The sequence below is a fragment of the Aotus nancymaae genome, unplaced genomic scaffold (genome assembly GCF_030222135.1).
Source record: "Aotus nancymaae isolate 86718 unplaced genomic scaffold, 86718_ANA_hifiasm-v0.15.2.pri h1tg000072l, whole genome shotgun sequence".
NCBI lineage: Eukaryota > Metazoa > Chordata > Mammalia > Primates > Aotidae > Aotus > Aotus nancymaae.
The window spans coordinates 1427400-1447273 of NW_026988487.1; the positions used below are offsets into that span (position 1 = coordinate 1427400).

At 46.9% G+C, this 19874-nt stretch overlaps 2 protein-coding genes across 4 annotated transcripts in view; one reads left to right on the forward strand and one right to left on the reverse strand.

Annotated features, from left to right (window-relative positions):
* The first annotated feature begins 108 nt into the window (after nt 1–108).
* SNX11 (sorting nexin 11) lies at nt 109–13803 on the forward strand. 3 transcript variants are annotated; one of them, XM_012451856.2, is made up of 8 exons: nt 216–306; nt 3444–3503; nt 4448–4502; nt 4948–5034; nt 6077–6177; nt 8678–8773; nt 8953–9165; nt 11183–13803. In XM_012451856.2, exons 3-8 carry the CDS (start codon nt 4461–4463, stop codon nt 11454–11456), a joined length of 813 nt encoding a protein of 270 aa, XP_012307279.1. In that variant the 5' UTR covers nt 216–306; nt 3444–3503; nt 4448–4460; the 3' UTR covers nt 11457–13803. The 3 variants fall into 3 exon arrangements, with proteins under 3 accessions (XP_064223566.1, XP_012307276.1, XP_012307279.1); XM_012451853.3 differs by lacking the exon at nt 3444–3503 and having other exon boundaries at nt 200–306; XM_064367496.1 differs by lacking the exons at nt 3444–3503; nt 4948–5034 and having other exon boundaries at nt 109–306.
* The window catches only part of SKAP1 (src kinase associated phosphoprotein 1), a 324123-nt gene continuing 316222 nt past the window's right edge, over nt 11974–19874 (reverse strand). Inside the window, exon 14 of the transcript XR_001107407.3 lies at nt 11974–12937. The gene's annotated coding sequence lies outside the window, so the exon portion shown is untranslated. The remainder of the gene's footprint in view (nt 12938–19874) is intronic.

Genomic DNA, 19874 nt, shown 5'->3' on the forward strand with positions numbered 1-19874 from the left:
TGGACATCGGAGCCCATTCGCCATCCCTCACCCGGCACCTGCGTCCACTCTCTAGCGTCCCAAGTGAGTCGAGGGAGAATCCTGACTCCAGTCCGGGGCCTGGGCAAGCGGAGCTGCGCTGTTCGGAAGCGGGGATTTCACTCAGAGCCCGGGACTGCAGGGGGCGGGGCGTCCTGGGCACCCGGGATTGGGGCGTCTCCCGTCGTGCACTGGGGCACCGGCGACTCACCCGGAAGGAGAAGTCGTGATCTGGCTATATGGTGGGGCGCTGGCGGTGTCGCGGTGGGGAGCTGGTGCTGTTCTCAGGTGAGAGGGCGTGGGCGGGGCCCCGGGGAGTGGGTGCTGCTCTCAGGTGAGGCGGCGCGCGAGGGCTTGAGCGTCAGTAGTGGCACTCGGGATGGTGGCATCGCTTTACATCCTAGGGAGGGGCTGTCTCACCGCTCGGGATCAAGGCAAGGGCTTGTTCGGGATCCAAGAAAGGAAACCCGGCTTTTCAGTTTACCTTCAAAGTATATCTTTCATTTCCTACTCCCCAAGCTTAATCGGAAAGGGAGAAAGACCATGTGGACCTTTCGCTCCTAGTTTGTGGAGAATGCAGGAGGAGTGGACGTAGTACAAGGCTCTGGGGACATTTACTTAAACGGCTAGGACTGGGGGGAATGGCGAATATTTTACGTGGACACGGGAGACTTGCGGTAGATTGTGGTCGCCTTTGTTACTTACCTTCCAAGTGAAGGGAGTACGTTAGAGATGGACAAAAAAGATGGAGCATAACTGCTTGGTTGAGATCACACAGAGCTTGGTCAGAGCTGGGAGCTTCCTCTCTCTAGTACCTCTGATATTTATAATTGGAGGGAGAGCTTTTTGAGTTGCTATCTGCCATCTGGCACTAACAGCTCAAGATTTGAGTAAGAAGGGACGGCAGTCTCGGTAGTTCAAGCTACTGTTATCACCTGATTTGTTTTTTCTTTTATCTCGATCTTTTGCTCAGGCTGGAGTGCAGTGCTGCAATCTGGGCGCACTGCAACCTCCGCCTTCCTTGTTCAAGAGATCTTCTGCCACAGCCTCTCGAGTAGCTGGGATTACAGGCGTGTGCCACCATGCCTGGCTAATTTTTGTATTTTTAGTAGAGATGGGGTTTCACTTTATTGGCCAGGCTGGTCTCGAACTCCTAACATCAGGTGATCCACCCGCCTCGGCCTCCTGAAGTGCTGGGATTACAGGCGTGAGCCACTGCGCCCGGCCAACTGATTTGTTTTTTAACCAGTCTCTTGAAGTTGTTTAAATGGGACAGAAAGTAAATGACAAACTAAAGCCTTGAACTGTTACTATATTAGGAAGCTTTATGATGAATCTACTTTGTAAACAGCAAACAATTGGGTACTCACCAGAGCTACTGGTGCTGGAACAGGTGAAGAAAGTAAAGGAAACTTCAGATGTGGTTGAAAGGGCCCAGGAAATGTAGTTAGCATTAAGTTATGTAACTAGCTAGGGTCACTGACTCTAGCCTTATTTGGATGATGCACAGATCCATCTCCCAGATCATAGAACTAAAGTTAGGAACTTCCTGCTGCTTCTCCAGAGGCAGAACTGAGCTCCTTTCTCTTCTGAGGAGTGATGTCTGTGGGGAGGAAGCTAATGGAGAATAGTGGTTGCTCGAAATTACTGCTTGGTGTGTAGGCTTTTGTATTTATTCCAGTGTTTGTTGTTGAGGCAGGGTCTTGCTCTGTCACCTAGGCTGGAGTACAGTGGTGTGATCTTGGCTCACTGCAGCCTCTGCCTCCTGGGTTCAAGCGATTCTCATGCCTCAGTCTCCCCAGTAGCTGGGAGTACAGGCGCCCACCACCATGCCCGGCTCATTTTTGTATTTTTAGTAGAGACAAAGTTTTGCTGTGTTGGCCAGGCTGGTCTTGAACTCCTGGCCTCAAGCATTCTGCCTGTCTCAGCTTCCCAAAGTGCTGGATTACAGTGGTGAGCCACTGCACAGACCTAGTGTTTTTAAGGACAGTTACAACTGAAACTTATTTTGAGATAGAGTCTTGCTGTTGCCAGACTGCAGTGCGGTTGTGCAATGTCGGCTCCCTGCAACCTCCGCCTCCCAGGTTCAAGCAATTCTCCTGCCTCAGCCTCCCAAGTAGGTGGGATTAAAGGCACCCACCACCACACCCAGCTAATTTTTTGCATTTTTAGTAGAGATAGGGTTTCACTATGTTGACCTAGCTGGCATCTGGAGGTTTTTTAAAAGCCAGTTCATAGCTATTTGTTTCTAAGTGGTATTGACCCCAAAGGAAAGAATTTCTTCATGAAGGTAATGTGGAGCCCTATGCAAACTCTTCCTGAGACCAAGGGTATGATGATCATTTCATTACTAAATTATGATCCTGAATTTGACAAACCTTTTTCAAGGTACAAAAGATGTATGAGCTCCACTGAGTGGATGACTATGATTTCCTTTTCATCATCTTTCCCATTGTTAGTTTTGTTTAAAGACACTTTGGAATATTTAACTCTGCTCCTTTGCTGGCAGTTTATTGAATGCCTGCAAAGAGAAGAGAAAAAGACTAGGTGAGGTGGCTCATGCCTGTAATTCCAACGTTTTGGGAGGCTGAGGTGGATAGATCACCTGACGTCAGGAGTTCGAGACCAGCCTGGCCAATATGGTGAAACCCCATCTCTACTAAAAATATAAAAATTAGCTGGGCGTAGTGGTGCACACCTGTAGTCCAAGCTACCTGGGAGGCTGAAGCAGAAGAATCGCTTGAACCCAGGAGACGGAGGTTGCAGTGAGCCGAGATTGTGCCACTGCACTCCAGCCTGGGCAACAGAGTCAGACTCCATCTCCAAAAAAAACAAAAGAGAAGAGAGAAAAAATTTAAGGAGATTAATTGTTCACAGCAAATAAATAGGTCTGCTGTTTTTGGTCTCAGCCATTTGACTACTATCTGGAATGTTATATATCGGTTGTTATGGACTTGGAATTTCCTACTTTTCAGTTCAGGACCCTTTGGAGGTGGTGGCCGCATCAGATAAAAATCAGATTGTCAGCAAGAATACCATTTAAGATGGTACTGAAATCACAAAACCCTGGGTTTGCTCAACATTGTGTAGCCCGCTTTTGTCATGGACCATGCAGCTTCCTCTCTGCATGCAATGTTTGTCTGTGGAGAGACCTTCTGGTATATTGGAGAGGACTGAAAAAGCTGTTTACTTTGCTAATTTCATAGTGCAAATGAGTTCCCCTTCTTTTGAAATGTTAGTCTTGTGTTAGCAAAACATAAAATAGAAGAAAACTCATTACACACTCTTCTAATGGTAAGGCAGAACTAATAAGAGAATGTGTTTAAAATTAATTGTGGGACTGTAAAAATGAGTGGGTATGTGAATGGGTATGGGGGGAGGAGAGGGAGGGCTTAGAGATATTAGAGATAGTCTTGTTTTCCCAGGGGCCAGTCTGGATCATTTGTTGGCAGTACATATTGGCTGAAGTCAGTTTTCATTTCAAGGTAAATTGGAAAGGGAAATTAAACCTTATTGTTCTGCTCTTAAGAGAGAAGGGAGTGGAGGTGGCAGCCAGGGTGGATGCTATTGGAATAGTTCTAGAAGTAACAAGATTAGTGTTGTATTTTAACAGAAGGTGACATCATGGGCCCCATTGGACTTGAGTAACCCTGTGCTGCAGCCTTCATGGTCCCCTTGTCGGAGTGGGTGTTGTCGCTATACATGTAAACTGCCACATTGGGGGAAATCAGGGGCTGAGGCTTTAATGAATCTTTACAAAGGAGCAGAACACATCCTGAGTCAACCTGTGCAGCTGTCGGGTGCTTGGGCAGAGGTACAAACCGGATGGCATGTCAGGAGAGGAAATAATTAGAACAATTGGCTCGGGTTCCAGAGTATGGATTGGATAAGGGGAAGGTCCCAACTGGGCAACCCACTTAGGTGCTTCTCGGAATGCTTTAGCTCTATGATTCACCTGTGGGGAGGTGACTGGTTGTTAGTGAGACAGTGAGAAATGCAGGAGCATTGGTGTTTGTGGGGACTTGGTTGTCTCTAAACAGCCGGGAGGGGGCGCTGTTAGGCTCGATTTCAAAGCTGTGATCTGAGTTCACCAGACCCTGTTGTGCCTGCAGTCTTCAAGGCAAAAGTTTTACATCAGAACCGGCCTGTTCTGGCTGCGTGTAACAAACTTCTGTAGATTCCAACACGCTTTGGGGAGAGTGTGTGAGGGCTTGGTCTGAGAAGGGAGGCAAATCCCCCAGGGCTTTTTAGCTTGGCACTGAGCTAATGGGGATTTTTGTTTGTTTCCTCTTCAGTTTTACAAGAACAAAAAGTGTTGCCTGGGTTTCCCCAGGGGGGTCTATTAAAAACTTTCAGGGTTTTCCCTGGTAAAGAATGATAAGAACAGAGGCATACTAACCTTGATCCTGTGTCCTCTATCCCTCATCAGATGTTTTCTTCAAATGGGCTTTTGGTGTAGGATGTCGGAGAACCAAGAACAGGAGGTAAGAGTGTGGTCTCCAGAGAACAGGTAGGTAAAAGTTGGAGAGAGGATTTAGGAGGAAGGAAGATGCAGAGATCCAAATCATTACTCAGTAGTGTTCTTCCTGCAGTATTACTTTGGCGGTTCTGATGAGCTCAAAATAAAGTCAGGAGAAAGAAATCAATGGCAGAGCCATTCCTAGGAAATGGGGTTCCATTCTGACTAAATTTTCCATTGATTGGAATATACTGGAATGTAAGCTTCATGGGGGCAGGGACTTATGCCTCTTGTTCATGCTTTATCCCCAATGCCTACAACAGTGTCTGACATGTAGTGGGGCTCAGTAAAAATCTGTTGAATTGAATGACTGAGCGAATGAATGAAAGTTGGTGCTGGGTAGAAAAATCTATGTTATCAGAGCTGCCTTGCTGTGTAGCTGAAGCTGAAGGAGCTTTTCTTACCTACAGGAGGTGATTACAGTGCGTGTTCAGGACCCCCGAGTGCAGAATGAGGGCTCCTGGAACTCTTATGTGGATTATAAGATATTCCTTCATGTGAGTGCATCACGCTTCTATGTTAGGGTCTGTGCTCTGCAGGGCTGAGGGGCTGTACTGAGGTGAAACCTATTTTTTTTTTTTTTTTTCTTAAGACAGAGTCTTGCTTTGTTGCCAGGCGCCAGGCTGGAGTGCAGTGGTGCGATCTCAGCTCACTGCAACCTCCGCCTCCCGTATTCAAGCAATTCTCCCGGGTAGCTGGGACTACAGGCCCATGCCACCATGCCCAGCTAATTTTTTTGTATTTTTAGTAGAGACAGGGTTTCACCATGTTGGCCAGGATGGTCTTGATCTCTTGACCTCATGATCCGCCGGCCTCGGCCTCCCAAAGTGCTGGGATTACAGGCTTGAGCCACTGCGCCTGGCCCAATTTTTATATTTTTAATAGAGGTGGGGTTTCACCATCTTGGCCAGGCTGGTCTTGAACTTCTGACCTTGTGATCCACCCAACTCGGCCTCTCAAAGTGCTGAGATTACAGGCATGAGCCACCATGCCCGGCCCCTATTTTATTTTATTTTTTTGAGACAGAGTTTTGCTCTTGTTGCCCAGGCTGGAGTGCAATGGTGTGATCTCGGCTCACTGCAACCTCTGCCTCCCAGGTTCAAGTGATTCTCCTGCCTCAGCCTCCCAAGTAGCTGGGATTACAGGCATGCGCCACCACGACCAGCTATTAGTAAAGACAGGGCTTCATCATGTTGGCCAGGCTGGTCTCAAACTCCTGACGTCAGGTGATCCACCTGCTTTGGCTTCCCAAAGTGCTGGGATTACAGGCATGAGCTAGCGCACCCAGTGATATGTAACCTATTTTTGAGAGTTTCTGGTGGACCTGAGGCAAAAGAAAAGGGAGAGAGGAAAGGAAAGAGAGCTTGAGGTATGTCTTTGAGTTGCTTTCAGGCTGCTTGGTGGCACCTTGTTCTAGTTGGGGACCTGATCAGGTCTGTGGCCTGATGGCATGGCTCCTCAGTGAAAGCAATGATAGGGAGGCTCGTGTGAACTTGTCTTCTTCCACTAAACCCTTTTCATGTATTTCCTCATGTATAGACCAACAGCAAAGCCTTTACTGCCAAGACTTCCTGTGTGCGGCGCCGCTACCGTGAGTTCGTGTGGCTGAGAAAGCAGCTACAGAGAAATGCTGGTTTGGTGTGAGTTTGCTCTTGCTTCCTTCTCGGGTCTGTGACTGGCTTTTTGGGTGCTTATGTAGGAACTGGAGTTGACAGTGAAGAGAACTTGCTAGGCACTAAGGAAATTGAGAAATATGTTGTTTCTTTTTTTGTTTTTTGGGTTTTTTTTTGACCCCCCCAAAAAAAAGAGTCTTGCTCTGTTGCCCGGGTTGGAGTGCAGTGGCATGATCATGGCTCACTGCAGCCTCGACTTCTGGGTTCTTGCAGTCCTCCCACCTCAGCTTCCTGAGTGTCAAGGACTACAGGTGCATGCCACCATACTTGCCTAATTTGTGAAATATTTTTGTAGAGATGGGGTTTCCTTATGTTACTAGGCTGGTCTTGAACTCCTGGGCTCAAGCAATTCTCCTGCTTTGGCTTCCCAAATTGCTGGGATTACAGGCATAAGCCACCATGCTTGACTGGGAAATAATGTTTTTTTTTTTTTTTGAGATGGAATCTTGCTCTGTCATCCAGGCTGAAGTGTAATAGCTTGATCTCAGCTCACTGCAACCTCTGCCTCCCGGGTTCAAGCAATTCTCCCTGCCTCCGGGTTCAAGCAATTCTCCCTGCCTCAGCCTCCCAAGTAGCTGAGATTACAGGAACCTACCACTACATGCGTCTAATTTTTGTATTTTTAGTAAAGATGGGGTTTCACTATGTTGGTCAGGCTGGTCTTTAACTCCTGACCTCAGGTGATCTGGCTGCCTCGGCCTCCCAAAGTGCTGGGATACCGGAGTGAGCCACCACGCTCAGCCTTTTTTTGAGATGGAGTCTTGCTCTTGTCACGCAGGCTGGAGTGCAGTGGCACTATCTGGGCTCACTGCAATCTCCACCTCCGGGTTCAAGCGATTCTCCTTCCTTAGCCTCTCAAGTAAGTGGGATTACAGGCGTGTGCCACCACACCCGGGAGATTTTTTTTTTTTTTTTGAGACAAAGTGTCTCACTGTTGCCCGGGCTGGAGTACAGTGGCACGATCTTGGCTCACTGCAACCTCTGCTTCCTGGGTTCAAGTGATTCTCCTGCCTCAGCCTCTCAAGTAATAGGTGCCCGCCACCAGGCCCAGCTAATTTTTTTTTTTTTTTGTATTTTTAGTAGAGGTGAGGTTTCACAATGTTGGCCAGGCTGGTCTCAAACTCCTGACCTCATGATCCGTCCGCTTTGGACTCCCAAAGTGCTGGGATTACAGGCGTGAGCCACTGTGCCCAGCCTTTTTTTTTTTTTTTTTGAGATGGAGTTTCGCTCTTGTTGCTCCGGCTGGAGTGCAATGGCCCAATCTCAGCTCACCGTCATCTCTGCCTCCTGGATTCAAGCAATTCTCCTGCTTCAGCCTCCCAAGTAGCTGGGATTACAGGCATGTACCACCACGCCTGGCTAATTTTGTATTTTTGGTAGACACGGGGTTTCTCCATGTTGGTCAGGCTAGTCTCGAACTCCCGACCTCGGTGATCTGCCTGCCTCAGCCTCCCAAAGTGCTGGGATTACAGGTGTGAGCCACTGTACTTGGCCTAATTTTTGTATTTTTGGTAGAGATGGGGTTTCACCACATTGGCCAGGCTGGTCTTGAACTCCTGACCTCAGGTGATCCACCCACCCCGGCCTCCCAAAGTGCTAAGATTACGGGCATGAGCCACCATGACAAGCCTGTTTTTTTTTCTTTTTTTTTTTTTAAAGTAGAGTTGAGGTTTCGCCATGTTGCTCAGGCTGGTCTTGAACTCCTTCTAAAAGTGCTAGGATTACAGGCATGAACCAAGGTACCCAGCCAGGAGTGGGTTTTATGAACAACAGAGTGTGGCTGGGCTTGGTGGCTCACACATGTAAATCCAGTGCTTTGGGAGGTTAAGGAAGGAAGTTCACTGAGGCCAGGGGTTTAAGACCAGCCTGGGCAACAAAGCAATACTCTTGTCTCCACAGATACATAAGTAAATAAATAACTAAATAAATTAGGTGGGTGGCACGCGCCTGTAGTCATAGCTATTCAGGAGGCTGATGCAGGAGGATTACTTGAGCCCAGGAACTTGAGGCTGCAGTGAGCTAGCTCACGATTACGCCACTACACTCCAGCCTGGGTGACCTGGAGAGAGCAGCTTAGAGAGCAATACCTTGTCTCTAAAATCAAAGAAACAGACAAAATAATATATCAGCATGGGCTTTATAGTCATAGACCTGGTTCTCATATGAGCTTTGCTGCGTATTAGCTGTATAACAGTGGGAAATTTACTTAACTTCTCTGATCTAAAGTGAGTGTACTAATATCTTTCTCATGGGGCTTTGGGATGACTAAATGAAATAATGTTTATAAAACATTTAGCATAGTCTGGCTTGACACTTGGCATTCAGTCAGTCAATGTTAGCACAACCCTTTATTAAAAGCTAATTGTATTGACTAGGCCTCTTTTCAGGGTATTTCCTTGATCTGAGGCTAGAATGACTATTTTAGATGTTACACTTATCATGGGTGTTATATCATGTGGCTCCACAGGCCTGTACCTGAACTTCCTGGGAAGTCAACCTTCTTTGGCACCTCAGATGAGTTTATTGAGAAGCGACGACAAGGTCTGCAGCACTTCCTTGAAAAGTGAGTGGACTTAATGGGCTGGCACTGGCCCGTGAGTGTGGAGGCAGGGGTGGGTGGAGGAAGGCGCCAGGCAGGATGGAGCTCCCTGCTCAAGTAGCCAGAAGCCCTTCAGAGGACGGGGAATGGAGAGCTGTTCCTCATGGTGATGCTCTGTGTTGTGCTACCTGTGTTTTCCCCAGGGTCCTGCAGAGTGTGGTTCTCTTGTCAGACAGTCAGTTGCACCTCTTCCTGCAAAGCCAGCTCTCGGTGCCTGAGATAGAAGCCTGTGTCCAGGGCCGAAGCACCATGACTGTGTCTGATGCCATTCTTCGGTATGCTATGTCAAACTGTGGCTGGGCCCAGGAAGAAAGACAGAGCTCTTCTCACCTGACTAAGGGAGACCAGCCTAAGAGGTAAACGGAGTACTCTTTGAGATAGCAGGGGCTAGGTTTGCTCGAACCTGGACCGGAGAGGTGTCCATTTGTTAGGGAAAGTAATGTTATGGCATTGATAGCCTTTCACAGAGATCTTGTTCTTTGGGTGCATGGCTATCTATCCAGGTGGGTCTATGTTAACCCACCACTGGGTAGCAGGGGCTTCTTCTGAAACCTGGGAAGAAAGAAAGGAAAGCTTTCTCATTTATTCAGTTTTTTATTCCTTGGAAATGGAGGCTCACTCTTTCTCCCAGGCTGAAGTGCAGTGGCACCATCTCAGCTCACTGCAATCTCTGCCTCCCAGGTTCAAGCGATTCTCCTACCTCAACTTCCTAAGTAGCTGGGATTACAGACATGCGCCACCATGCCTGGCTAATTTTTGTATTTTTAGTAGAGACAGGGTTTTGGCATATTGGCCAGGCTGGTCTTGAACCCCTGACCTCTGATGATCTGCCCACCTCGGCCTCCCAAAGTGCTAGGTGGTGTGAGCCACCACCCCTGGCCTAATAGCTTTATTGACATACAATTTACCTGCCATAAAGTTTACCTTTTTAGGCGGGATGCGGTATCTCACGCCCGTAATCCCAGCACTTTGGGAGGCCAAGGCCAGTGGATCATAAGGTCAGGAGATCAAGAACATCTCTACTAAAGATGAAAAAATTAACTCTACTAAAAATTGAAAAATTAACTGGGTGTGGTTGCGCGTGCCTGTAGTCCCAGCTACTCTGGAGGTTGAGGCAGGAGAATCACTTGAACCTGGGAGGCAGAGGTTGCAGTGAGCCAAGCGCCACTGCACTCTAGCTTGGGAGACAAGAGTGAAATTTTGTCTCAAAAAAATTTTTTTTAAAGTTTACCTTTTTAATGTACAGTTCAGTAGTTTTTAGTATAGTCACTGGGTTGTATAACTGTCAGCCACCACAGTCAATTTTAGAACATTTTCATTTTCATCATCCTGAAAGAAACCTTATACCCATGAGTAGTGACTCTCCTGTCCTCCCCTTCCCCCCAGCTCCTGGCAACCACTAGTCTACTTTTTCTGTCTATGGATTTGTCTATTTTGGACATTTACACAAATGGAGTCATATGATATGTGGTCTTTGTAACTGGCTTATTTTACGTAGCATAATGTTTTCAAGGTTCATCATATTGTAGTATGCATCATTATTTCATTACTTTTTTATGGCTAAATAACAGTCCATTTGTATGGCTATATAAGCTCATTTTGTTTATCCATTCATTTGCATTTATCTGTTCATTTTTTAAATTTTAATTTAATATTTTTTTTTGAGACAGAGTCTCACTCTATCACCCAGGCTGGAATGCAGTGGTGCGATCTCGACTCACTGCAACCTCCACCTCCCAGGTTCAAGCAATTCTCCTGCCTCAGCCTCGAAGTAGCTGGGATTACAGGTGCACGCCATCATGCCCAACCGTTTTTGTATTTTTAGTAGAAACGGGGTTTCGCCATGTTGGCCAGGCTAGTCTCAAACTCCTGACCTCAGGTGATCTACCCGCCTCAGCTCCCAAAGTGCTGGGATTACAGGTGTGAGCCACTGTGCCTGGCCACTTTCTTTTTTTTTTTTTTAATTGAGACAAGGTTTCACCATGTTGCCCAGGCTGGTCTCCACCTCCCGGGCTCAAACAATTCACCATACCCAGCCATTTTTGTTTTTAATTTGGCAGCCTTCTGAGCCAGAATAGGCTCAGAGAGACTTCCTTCCCATTCATTTTTGTTTATATGTTCATACTCTATTTTTTCTGAGACAGAGTCTCACTCTGTCGCATAGGCTGAAGTGCAGTGGTGTAGTCATAACTCACTGCAGCCTTGACTTTCCAGGCTCAAGCAATCCTCCCACCTCAGCCTCCTGAGTCGCTGGGATTACAGGCATATGCCACCATGCCTGGCTAATTTATTTTTATTTTTTGTAGAGACAGGGTCTCCCTATGTTACCCAAGCTGTTCATACCTTTCTTTTCCGTTTTCCACTCTTTTCCAGTTGCTGCTTTCTTCCGAGATCTGGTAGGAGGAACTCTCCCTCACCGCCTCCCAGTGAAGAAAAGGACCATTTAGAAGTGTGGGCTCCAGTTGTTGACTCTGAGGTTCCTTCACTGGAAAGTCCCACTCTCCCACCCCTCTCCTCACCATTATGCTGTGATTTTGGAAGACCCAGTGAGGGAACCTCCACTCCTCAGTCTGTGAGGAGGGCTGTGGGAGGAGACCATGCTGTGCCTTTGGATCCTGGTCAGTTAGAAACAGTTTTGGAAAAGTGAGCTCTGGGTTCTGCTCTGAGATGGTCAGAGAAGATGCGGGCCAGGAGACTTACTCAGGTGGGATTGGGCACAGGGCAGGTATTGTGGGAGGCTGGGTTGCTTAGTGTCTTCTAGTCTTCTCTGCTTGGGCTGATTGCCAGAGGGCAGTCATAACAGCCCCTTATGCCTCTTCCATGGGAATAAATACTGTGCAGAAGTTTGTAAGTTAAGCATAAGGCCCAGGGGCTGTTTATTTTGAACAGAACCCATATTTACTCTCCTGGGAGCTGAGTTTCTACAGGTCATTTGTATGTAGGACCGGGAGTACCTCCTCAAGTGGCTGGTTTTGGGGATCTGTATGTGGCAGATTCTAAGCTGCCATACTGAACATTGTCCCAACAGGAGTGATTACGTTGTATCCCCATCTTGACTGGCTTCAGTTTTTGCTGTAGCCCTAGAGCACTTTGTTTCTGGAAGGCTGGCCTCTTGCCTACCTCCTTGCATGGACAGGGGGATGAATATTTACTCTCTACCTTGCTTTTTCTTCCACTGGTACCACTGAATGGAACTGGTGCTGTGACTCCTGCTGCTGGGGTTTTATGTCCCGAGACCTTAGTCTGGCTGAGTGGAGCCTGAGGCCTGCACAACAGCTCATGGTCATGCATGAGAGAGATGTGGCTGGCCACAGCCAGAGGGAACAGCAACAGCTCAGGGGCCTGGTTATAAGAGAGGTGGCTATCTTTTCTGCAGGGTTAGCGTGGGCTCCTTTCTTTTCTGAGTCCTTTTCTTCTCCTTTGGTAACAGCTCCCTGCCTCCAGGGCTTCAGCTGCCAGCGTCCCTCTGCTGTGCTGCAGGGAGGCCATATGTTCATCCAGTAGGGTGCAAGGGGTTTGTTTCTGCCTAGAAGAGAGGGCTCTGGGGATGAGGAAGAACATGCTCTCCTTCAGACAATGAAGCATTCTGTCCTGCTACCATTCTTCATCTCCACCGAGAGCCAGAGCTGGTAGGAGCCGAGTGCCACGGGCATTCTGCATTGCTCTACTCTTAGGTTTGTTTGTGTGATTCTTCCCCTCCCTCTCGCCCACTCCTCCCTCCTCTGGCCATCCTACCCTGTCTGTGGGCTCTTTTACTACCAGCCTTTGCTGTGGGACTGTCATGGCATTTAGTTCAGAGTTGAGGGGCTTTGGCCTGAAATAAAATGCAAGTATTTAAGATTGTTGCTGCAATTTGTGTCTAACAAGCTGTAGCAGAGAAGGAGAGAGTGAGGGCTGGCAGTAGTTCCTTTCATAAATCATGAATTTATCAGCGTGGAAATAATGGTTCAGAACTGTGCTCTGCAGCTCTCCTGCATTGTGTGTGCAGCTCAAGTTCACCACTGGAGGAAGGACTGCCTTCCAAAGAGCTGGGATCCAACTCTTCTCACAGTTCTAGGCATGAACCTTGTTAGGTATAATTTACCTGATGCTGCTTCCATCCTTGCAGCCTGTCTGAGGTGCCAGGTGCTGAAAGAGAAATAAAGTTTGTCAACAGGCAGATGCAAAGCCCTGGCTGGTATTCATCCCTCTTTCCTGCCCGCCTCCCCTGGGTCTCTCCTTTATATGATGTAGCAGAGCAAGGCGAGGATAGAAAACCTACAGAGGCAAATCCAAAATGTCAGAAGAAGTTCATTTAAAAGAGAAAAAAAACTCCACGCGCAACCCTCACAAAAACCCGACAGATGCTAAGCTAATGGCATCCACTCTGCCGATTGGTGGGGATGGCTCATGAATATTAATGAGTCCAATGCTCCAAATGGTGCAGCTGTGAACCCAGCTGTGCCTGAAGCTCTCTGATCTCGAAACTTCCAGACAGGAGCCGGAGGTGGTCTGTGTCAATTCCCTACTCAGCCAAAAAACAGCAAGCTGGGTTGGCCTTCTTCTGTTCGCTCCTTTTCTTTCTGGAGTTGGTGCTCAGCAGCTAGTTCTGCCAGCAGGCTCGGCTGCTGGGACAGCAGGAGCCATTCAAAGACATGGATGTGATTTTTCCAACTCCCAGTTTTTTAATGATCCATTAGCGGCGTGCCTACAACAGCACCTCAGTTAATCTAAGGCCAGGCACCATCTCCTTTCAGTCTCTCTCTGAGTTAAGTATAGGCCTTGGAAGGTGAAGTCCTAAGAAAGAAAGCACTTTTCTAATAATACAGGCCTGGGGTCATCAGAAAAATCGTGCATATGAGTTTTCCTCTCTATCCAGATAGTGCCATAGGCCCCTCTTCTGTTTTGCTCTATCCCTGCGTGGCTGGATGACCTCTATGAAAGATGGGGGATTAGATGGAGGGGAGTGGCTCATTGAGCTGTTTGTAAAATAAAAATATTTTGTTTAGAATTCAGTTTTGAGTCAAGTTCTGTTCTGATTTAGTCACCTTTCTTCTGTCAGATACCTCCATGGCCCACATCTAGTCATCCATTACCCAGGAAGACTGATTCCAAGCTTATGGGGGCTGTTTTGTTTGGTGGGAGGAAATGTATTTGTGTGTCGGGGTGGGTTTTCTTAGATTAAAATACTAAGTTATATAAGCATAATTATATTGGCCCTTCTCAGTGCCTAGCGAAGAAGGTAGGGCAGGTATATGCTCCTTTTTTCATTGAGGAAACAGCTCAGTGAGTGTTTATGTGTGTGCTTTAATTGAGACAGAGTCTCCCTTTGCTGCCCAGGGAGCAATCTCAGCTCACTGCAGCCTCTGCCTCCCAGGATCAATCAGTTCATCTGCTTCAGCCTCCTGAGTAGCTGGGATTACAGGGGCCTGCCACCATAACTGGCTAATTTTTTAATTTGTTTTTTATTTTAATTAATTAATTAATTTTTGAGATGGAATTTGGCTCTGTCGCCAGACTGGAGTGCAATAGTGCAATCTCGGCAGCAACCTCCGCCTCCCTGGTTCAAGCGATTCTCCTGCCTCAGCCTCCCGAGTAGCTGGGACTACTGGTGCATGCCTCCACACCCAGGTAATTTTTGTATTTTTAGTAGAGACAGAGTTTCACCATGTTCGCCAGGATGTTCGCTAACTCCTGACCTCAGGTGATCCACTCACCTTGGCCTCCCAAAGGGATAGGATTATAGGCATGAGCCACCACACCTGGCCTTTTTAACCTGATCATGACTTTTTAACAATCTGATTGGGCATTAAGTTAGTTCCATGCATGTGAATTTGTTTATATGCCTCAGCTCTTGCAGAATATGCTTAATACACTAGGGGTGGGGTAGACAGTAGGCCTGAAGAATTTGATGTCAGGAGGGGTTGGAGGTAGAAAGGGGAATAGACCAGTTCCCAGCCTGCCTCACAGAGGCTGCAGGAGCATTAAATCAGAGGCTGGAGTGGCGTCTGTGGATTTATGTATGAGCAGCCAGCTGAGACGTAGCTAAAGCCAAACACAACCACTGCAGCGCGACATAGCACTTCCTTAGTGGAGCACTGGGCAGTGATCTGAAGCTGGAGGGGCGGCCCTCTCAGTAGGGACTCAGTTCTTTAGAAGATTCAGACAGAGACTGGCTCTCTTTCTTTGAACTGTGGATGAGTGCTCCCTTTCCTGTTCTTACCCACTTTTTCTTTTTTTGAGATGTAGTTTTTTTTTGGAGATGGAATCTTATTCTCACCCAGGCTGGAGTGCGGTGGCACAATCTCGGCTCACTACAACTTCTGCCTCCCAGGTTTAAGTGATTCTCCTGCCTCAGTCTCCTAAGTAACTGAGATTATAGGTGTGTGCCACCATGCCTGGCTAATTTTTGTATTTTTATTAGAGATGGGGTTTTACCATGTTGGCCAGGCTGGTCTCAAACTCCTGACCTCAAGTGATCCACCTGCCTCGGCCTCCCAAAGTGCTGTGATTATAGGCCTGAGCCACAGCCCCCAGCCCCACTTCTTATCTCTCATATACTTCCTGCCTCAGCTCTTCTAAACTGTTTTGGGGACCCCCCTTCCTACAAAGACCAAGTATGCATTTGGCTTACCAATAGGGTGGTGAAAGCCAGTTCTGGCTTCTTATTAGGAATACAGCTTTTTAAATTTTATTTATTTATTTTTGAGATGTAGTCTTGCTCTGTTGCCCAGGCTGAAGTGCAGTGGCGTGATCTTGGCTTGGCTCACTGCAGCCTCCACCTCTTGGGTTCAAGTGATTCTCCTGCCTCAGCCTCTGAAGTAGCTGGGATTACAGGAGCCCACCACCATGCCCAGCTAAGTTTTGTATTTTTAGTAGAGACAACATTTCAGCATGTTGGCCAGGCTGATCTTGAACTTCTGACCTCAGGTGATCTGCCTGAGGACTGTGGCCTCCCAAAGTCCTGGGATTACAGGTGTGAGCCACTGTGTCTGGCCTTGATTAGAGATATGACTTCTTAGAGGGGGAAAACACTGCAGACCTCAAATCTCGAGATATAAACACAGACAACTTATGCTCAAAAGATTAACAGGAACTATACTTCCTGGGAGACAGAGTGCTCCTGACTCAATGAACAGAGTGAATAATTCTCTTTTGTTCAGGGGAGATCTGGTCTATTTTCACAAGCAACGAAGGAAAAGAAGCAAAGGAGTACTTTCTTGGTAGTCAAAGGGCCACAGATTATTAATAAACAGAGGTGATAAAGCTAGGGTGTGAGAATTAGGAGACTACTGGAAAGTCTCTAAGGTTTTTTCCCCTGGAAGGACAGGAACGCAAGATGCTTCTGGAATCTCTGGATTATGGGAAGCCACCAGCCAAAATTTCTTTTCATGCATGGCTGTCAAGTCTCTCCTTCCCATCCTTCAGTGAAGCACTTTTTCTTTGGTACCATCAGTTCAAAAAGGACCAGCCTGTTCAAATCCCGTAAGTGCTCTAGCCCTGTATGTGCCCTTTTCCTGGTGGCTGTGTTGGTGTGGGAAGCCCAGCCTACCAGCAGCCTGACCCGAATCCTTCCAGCAGAAGGCCCAGAACAGTGAAAGCCTGAGGCGGTTTGTTGGAGGCAATGCAGCCTTCCTGCTATAAGCTGTGAGACTTAGATATATTCTACCAATTAGGGCACATCTGTTCAAAATGCTAAAAGGCGGGCACTGTCTCTTTAAGAGCCATCCCACTCCTCTCCTTGAGTAATGAGGACTGGAAGCACAAGGGAGTCAGATGCTGATTAAACAGTCCTACTGCCGAGCTCTGTTAGAAAATTACTGTAATTATGATCTAGTCCCAGCAGAGGGATGAGTTCCAATCCTGCTAATAACCCTTCCAGGTGCCTCTGATTCAGGGCCCATGGGAGGTAGCGTCAACAGCGATGGTCCTCCTGTCTGGCCTATGCTGGCAGAGACAACAATGGCTCTGGACCTCACTTCCTATTTTGGCCTCCTGAGAAGGCAGTGGTTTTGGTTGCATTTTTGTTTTATTTTTTGGTTCTGGACAGAGCTCCTGGGAGTAATTTTCTATGAGAAAACTTTCCCCTAAATGAACACAAAGGATCAGGAAAATCACAGCTAAGAGATAGCAATCTGTCCTGAATCTCCCCACTTCTGCCTGGGGACTGTAGTCAAACACACGCAAAGCATGTTGCCCAGCCCCAGCCCCACCAGTGCACTGAGGAGGGAACCAGAGCTGAACCCTTTCAGCTGCGGCTGCCTTCTGCATGGTGTTTCTAGGAGCCTGTGTTTCTTGATCTGAAGTACACAGCATTTCACTTGGTCCTAATTGAGAGTTTCAGCACTCTTCTTTTAGATTTCTGTCACAGAAAAGGGAAACAAGGGATAGTAACCACGGGGCTCGAGACATGAGAGAGACTGTAATGCAGCTGTGAACTGATGAGTATGGTCTTACTCATTCCAACACATCGTAGTGCAAATCTGCAGCAGCACAGGTGAGCAGATCTTAAAGGTAGAGCAAAGGGTTTTTAAGCCCTGGGGGATTTGTGGCATTTAAATGCTGTATCTTCTTAACCCAGCTGTAATCTCTATCACTATAATCCAGCGGCTTAAGCACAAACTTCTAGAAGGCAGGACGGTTTCTCTGTGGTTTGCACTAAGCACACCCCAAATGCCCTAAGACAGCGATTCTCAACCAGGGGAGATTTTGCCCCCAGGGGATATTAGACAGTGCCTAGAAATATTTTCGGTGGTCAGAGCTCAGGGATAGGGTAGGGGGAGGCCACTGGCATTTAGTGGGTAGAGGCCAGGGATTCGGCTGAACATCTTATAATGCCCCAACAACACAGAATTATCTGGCCTAAAATGTGAATGATGCTGAAGTTGAGAAGCCTTGCACTAACAGAATGAAGTAATCAGCTCCAAGTTCTGGTCCCCTAATCATGGAGATGTTGAATAAATGAACTTAAATCTGCGGATGCCGTGTGCTTGTCCAGAGGTGGAATATGTTCATGACAGGTCCATGGGATTGGTGGTGTGCGTATGCTACCTTGGTGACTCACAGCACAGCAATGCTGGCAAGTCTGATGGTGTGGAAGAGGGAAATGTCTGTAGCCTGTTTCCTGTTCCATGATGGGATGTGGAGGATAAAAGGTGACCAGCTGCTCACCATCAGGCTGAGCGTGTCTACAGTGGAAGCAGATGCCCTCTTTGAGGACTAGCACTAGAAGCTTCTTGGAATACTTATGTCACAGGAGGCAAGGAAGTGGCATCCTATTGCCCAGTGCCACAAAAATGCTTCCTTCAGTGGCACTCTGCCAGGTGGAGGGGTGGCAGACTGTGATGGGACCCCACGAGGGAACTGAATGCACACAGCTGCTGATAGCTGGCCAGCTCCACAAGCGGCTTGATGCCAAAGACACCCCTCAGAATGCCTGGGCATCAGGAAAAGAAAGCCCTGTTGGCAGGGTCTGCCTAGAAACAAGGCCTGCAGGGGAGAGGACTTCATTAGAAGGGACACTGCCAAGCCTCATACCAGGAAAGCCAGGTCATCTTTCTCTACTATCTACTCCCCAGGTGACTGGGCACCTCATTTTGCCTTATTTTTAGCATGACCACACTTTTCAGTTTACACCTGCGGTCTTGGCATCATCATTAACTCGCCTTTCACTCTCATAAATGTCCTCCTTTGGAGAATAAATGATGTGATCACTCTGTTAATTGTACCTCAGTTTCCTCTGACACGGTAATATTTTTGGGGGCCATTATATTTGTAAAAGATTTTTGTGCAGCATGGGCTAAATCTTAAAATATATCATTAATTGAATCCCAAAGAATGGTCATCAATTCATACAGAGGAGAAAAACAGCATGTTTTCTGAACAGTTAGTTTTTTATAGGGAAAAAAGGAGACTAATTCAAATCCCTTGAAAAAGAAGAATCTTTTAAGTTATAAATTTCAAAGTCCCTACCCAATCTCGGTAAGTTCTAGTGGGAAATGAAATAGCTGGGCAGTAGGGAAGGGAAGAAGCAAAGGGACTATGATAATCCACAAACTAGAAAATAAGCTGGATTCACTGGGCTGTGTCGCAGAGATAATCCTCTGTGCAGAGGTCTGCTTTTTCTAAACTCAGCCCTGCAGATTTTGCTGGTGCTCTGGGAGTTAACAAATCAATGTCACTTGAGATTTATCCTTCCCGAGCTACTTCCGGTGGGAGACCTGAGGGGAGGTGTTTTCTTTTCTTTTTTTTTTTTTTTTGCCAAAGATGAAAGCACCACTGTCCCTGACATCTAAGAGTTTTGTTCTTAAGATTAAAAAAGAGAGAGAGAGATCTGAGTCACGGCACCAGAAAAAAAAAAAAAGAGAGAGAGAGAGAGAGCATACTTTTATTCCTTTTGTTCTTCTTGCTTCTCTTCAACTCCCAACTTTCTCAGACTGGTTTTTAAAGGCAGGGGTCTTACTCCCCAGCTACGTGCTTTATCTTGTGCTTTGCACTGACACCGCTGCTTTATTGTGATGCCAGGGACTGGAAATGTGGATTTTAAAGATGTCTCATTGGAGGTGTCTAACTGCAATAGAACTCGAGTAAGTCAATAAGCAAAGCAGCTGATGGAGAATTTCAAGGGGTTTTCATTTTATTTCTTCCACGGCAGATTTTGTGTGATTTTGAACCAGCGGTCACAACCTTTATGAGCCTCAGTTTCATTATTTGCAAATACTAACTGGTTATAAATAAGGTGGTGCAACTAGGGAAGCTAAAGTTCTTAAAAAGGTTAATGGCAACTTGAGATCAAGATTAATTCCTTACATACTCTGTTTAGATAAAACATTTGTCCCAAACAGGAGGGAGGGCACCTTGTCAGCCCCACCTTTGACGCTACTCTAGTTGAAAACAAAATCAACCTGAATTTAGGGAATAAGACTTAATAGAAATTCTTACCTCTTTCCCATTTTTTATTCACCATCGAGAAAGATATAGTTGGTTTTTAATTAAATACAGATTTCTAAGAGATATACCAGGCCATCATATGGAGACAATATTGAGGTAATTGCAAAACAATGTCTATGCTATTTTGCTATGTGGA

Excerpts from the sequence above, each read along its gene's own strand:
- SNX11 (XM_012451853.3), top strand. The coding sequence starts at position 4,461 with ATGGGCTTTTGGTGTAGGATGTCGGAGAACCAAGAACAGGAG. Across the intron at positions 6,178-8,677 it reads CAGAGAAATGCTGGTTTGGT|GCCTGTACCTGAACTTCCTG; the intron begins GTGAGTTTGCTC and ends GTGGCTCCACAG. Across the intron at positions 9,166-11,182 it reads AAGGGAGACCAGCCTAAGAG|TTGCTGCTTTCTTCCGAGAT; the intron begins GTAAACGGAGTA and ends ACTCTTTTCCAG.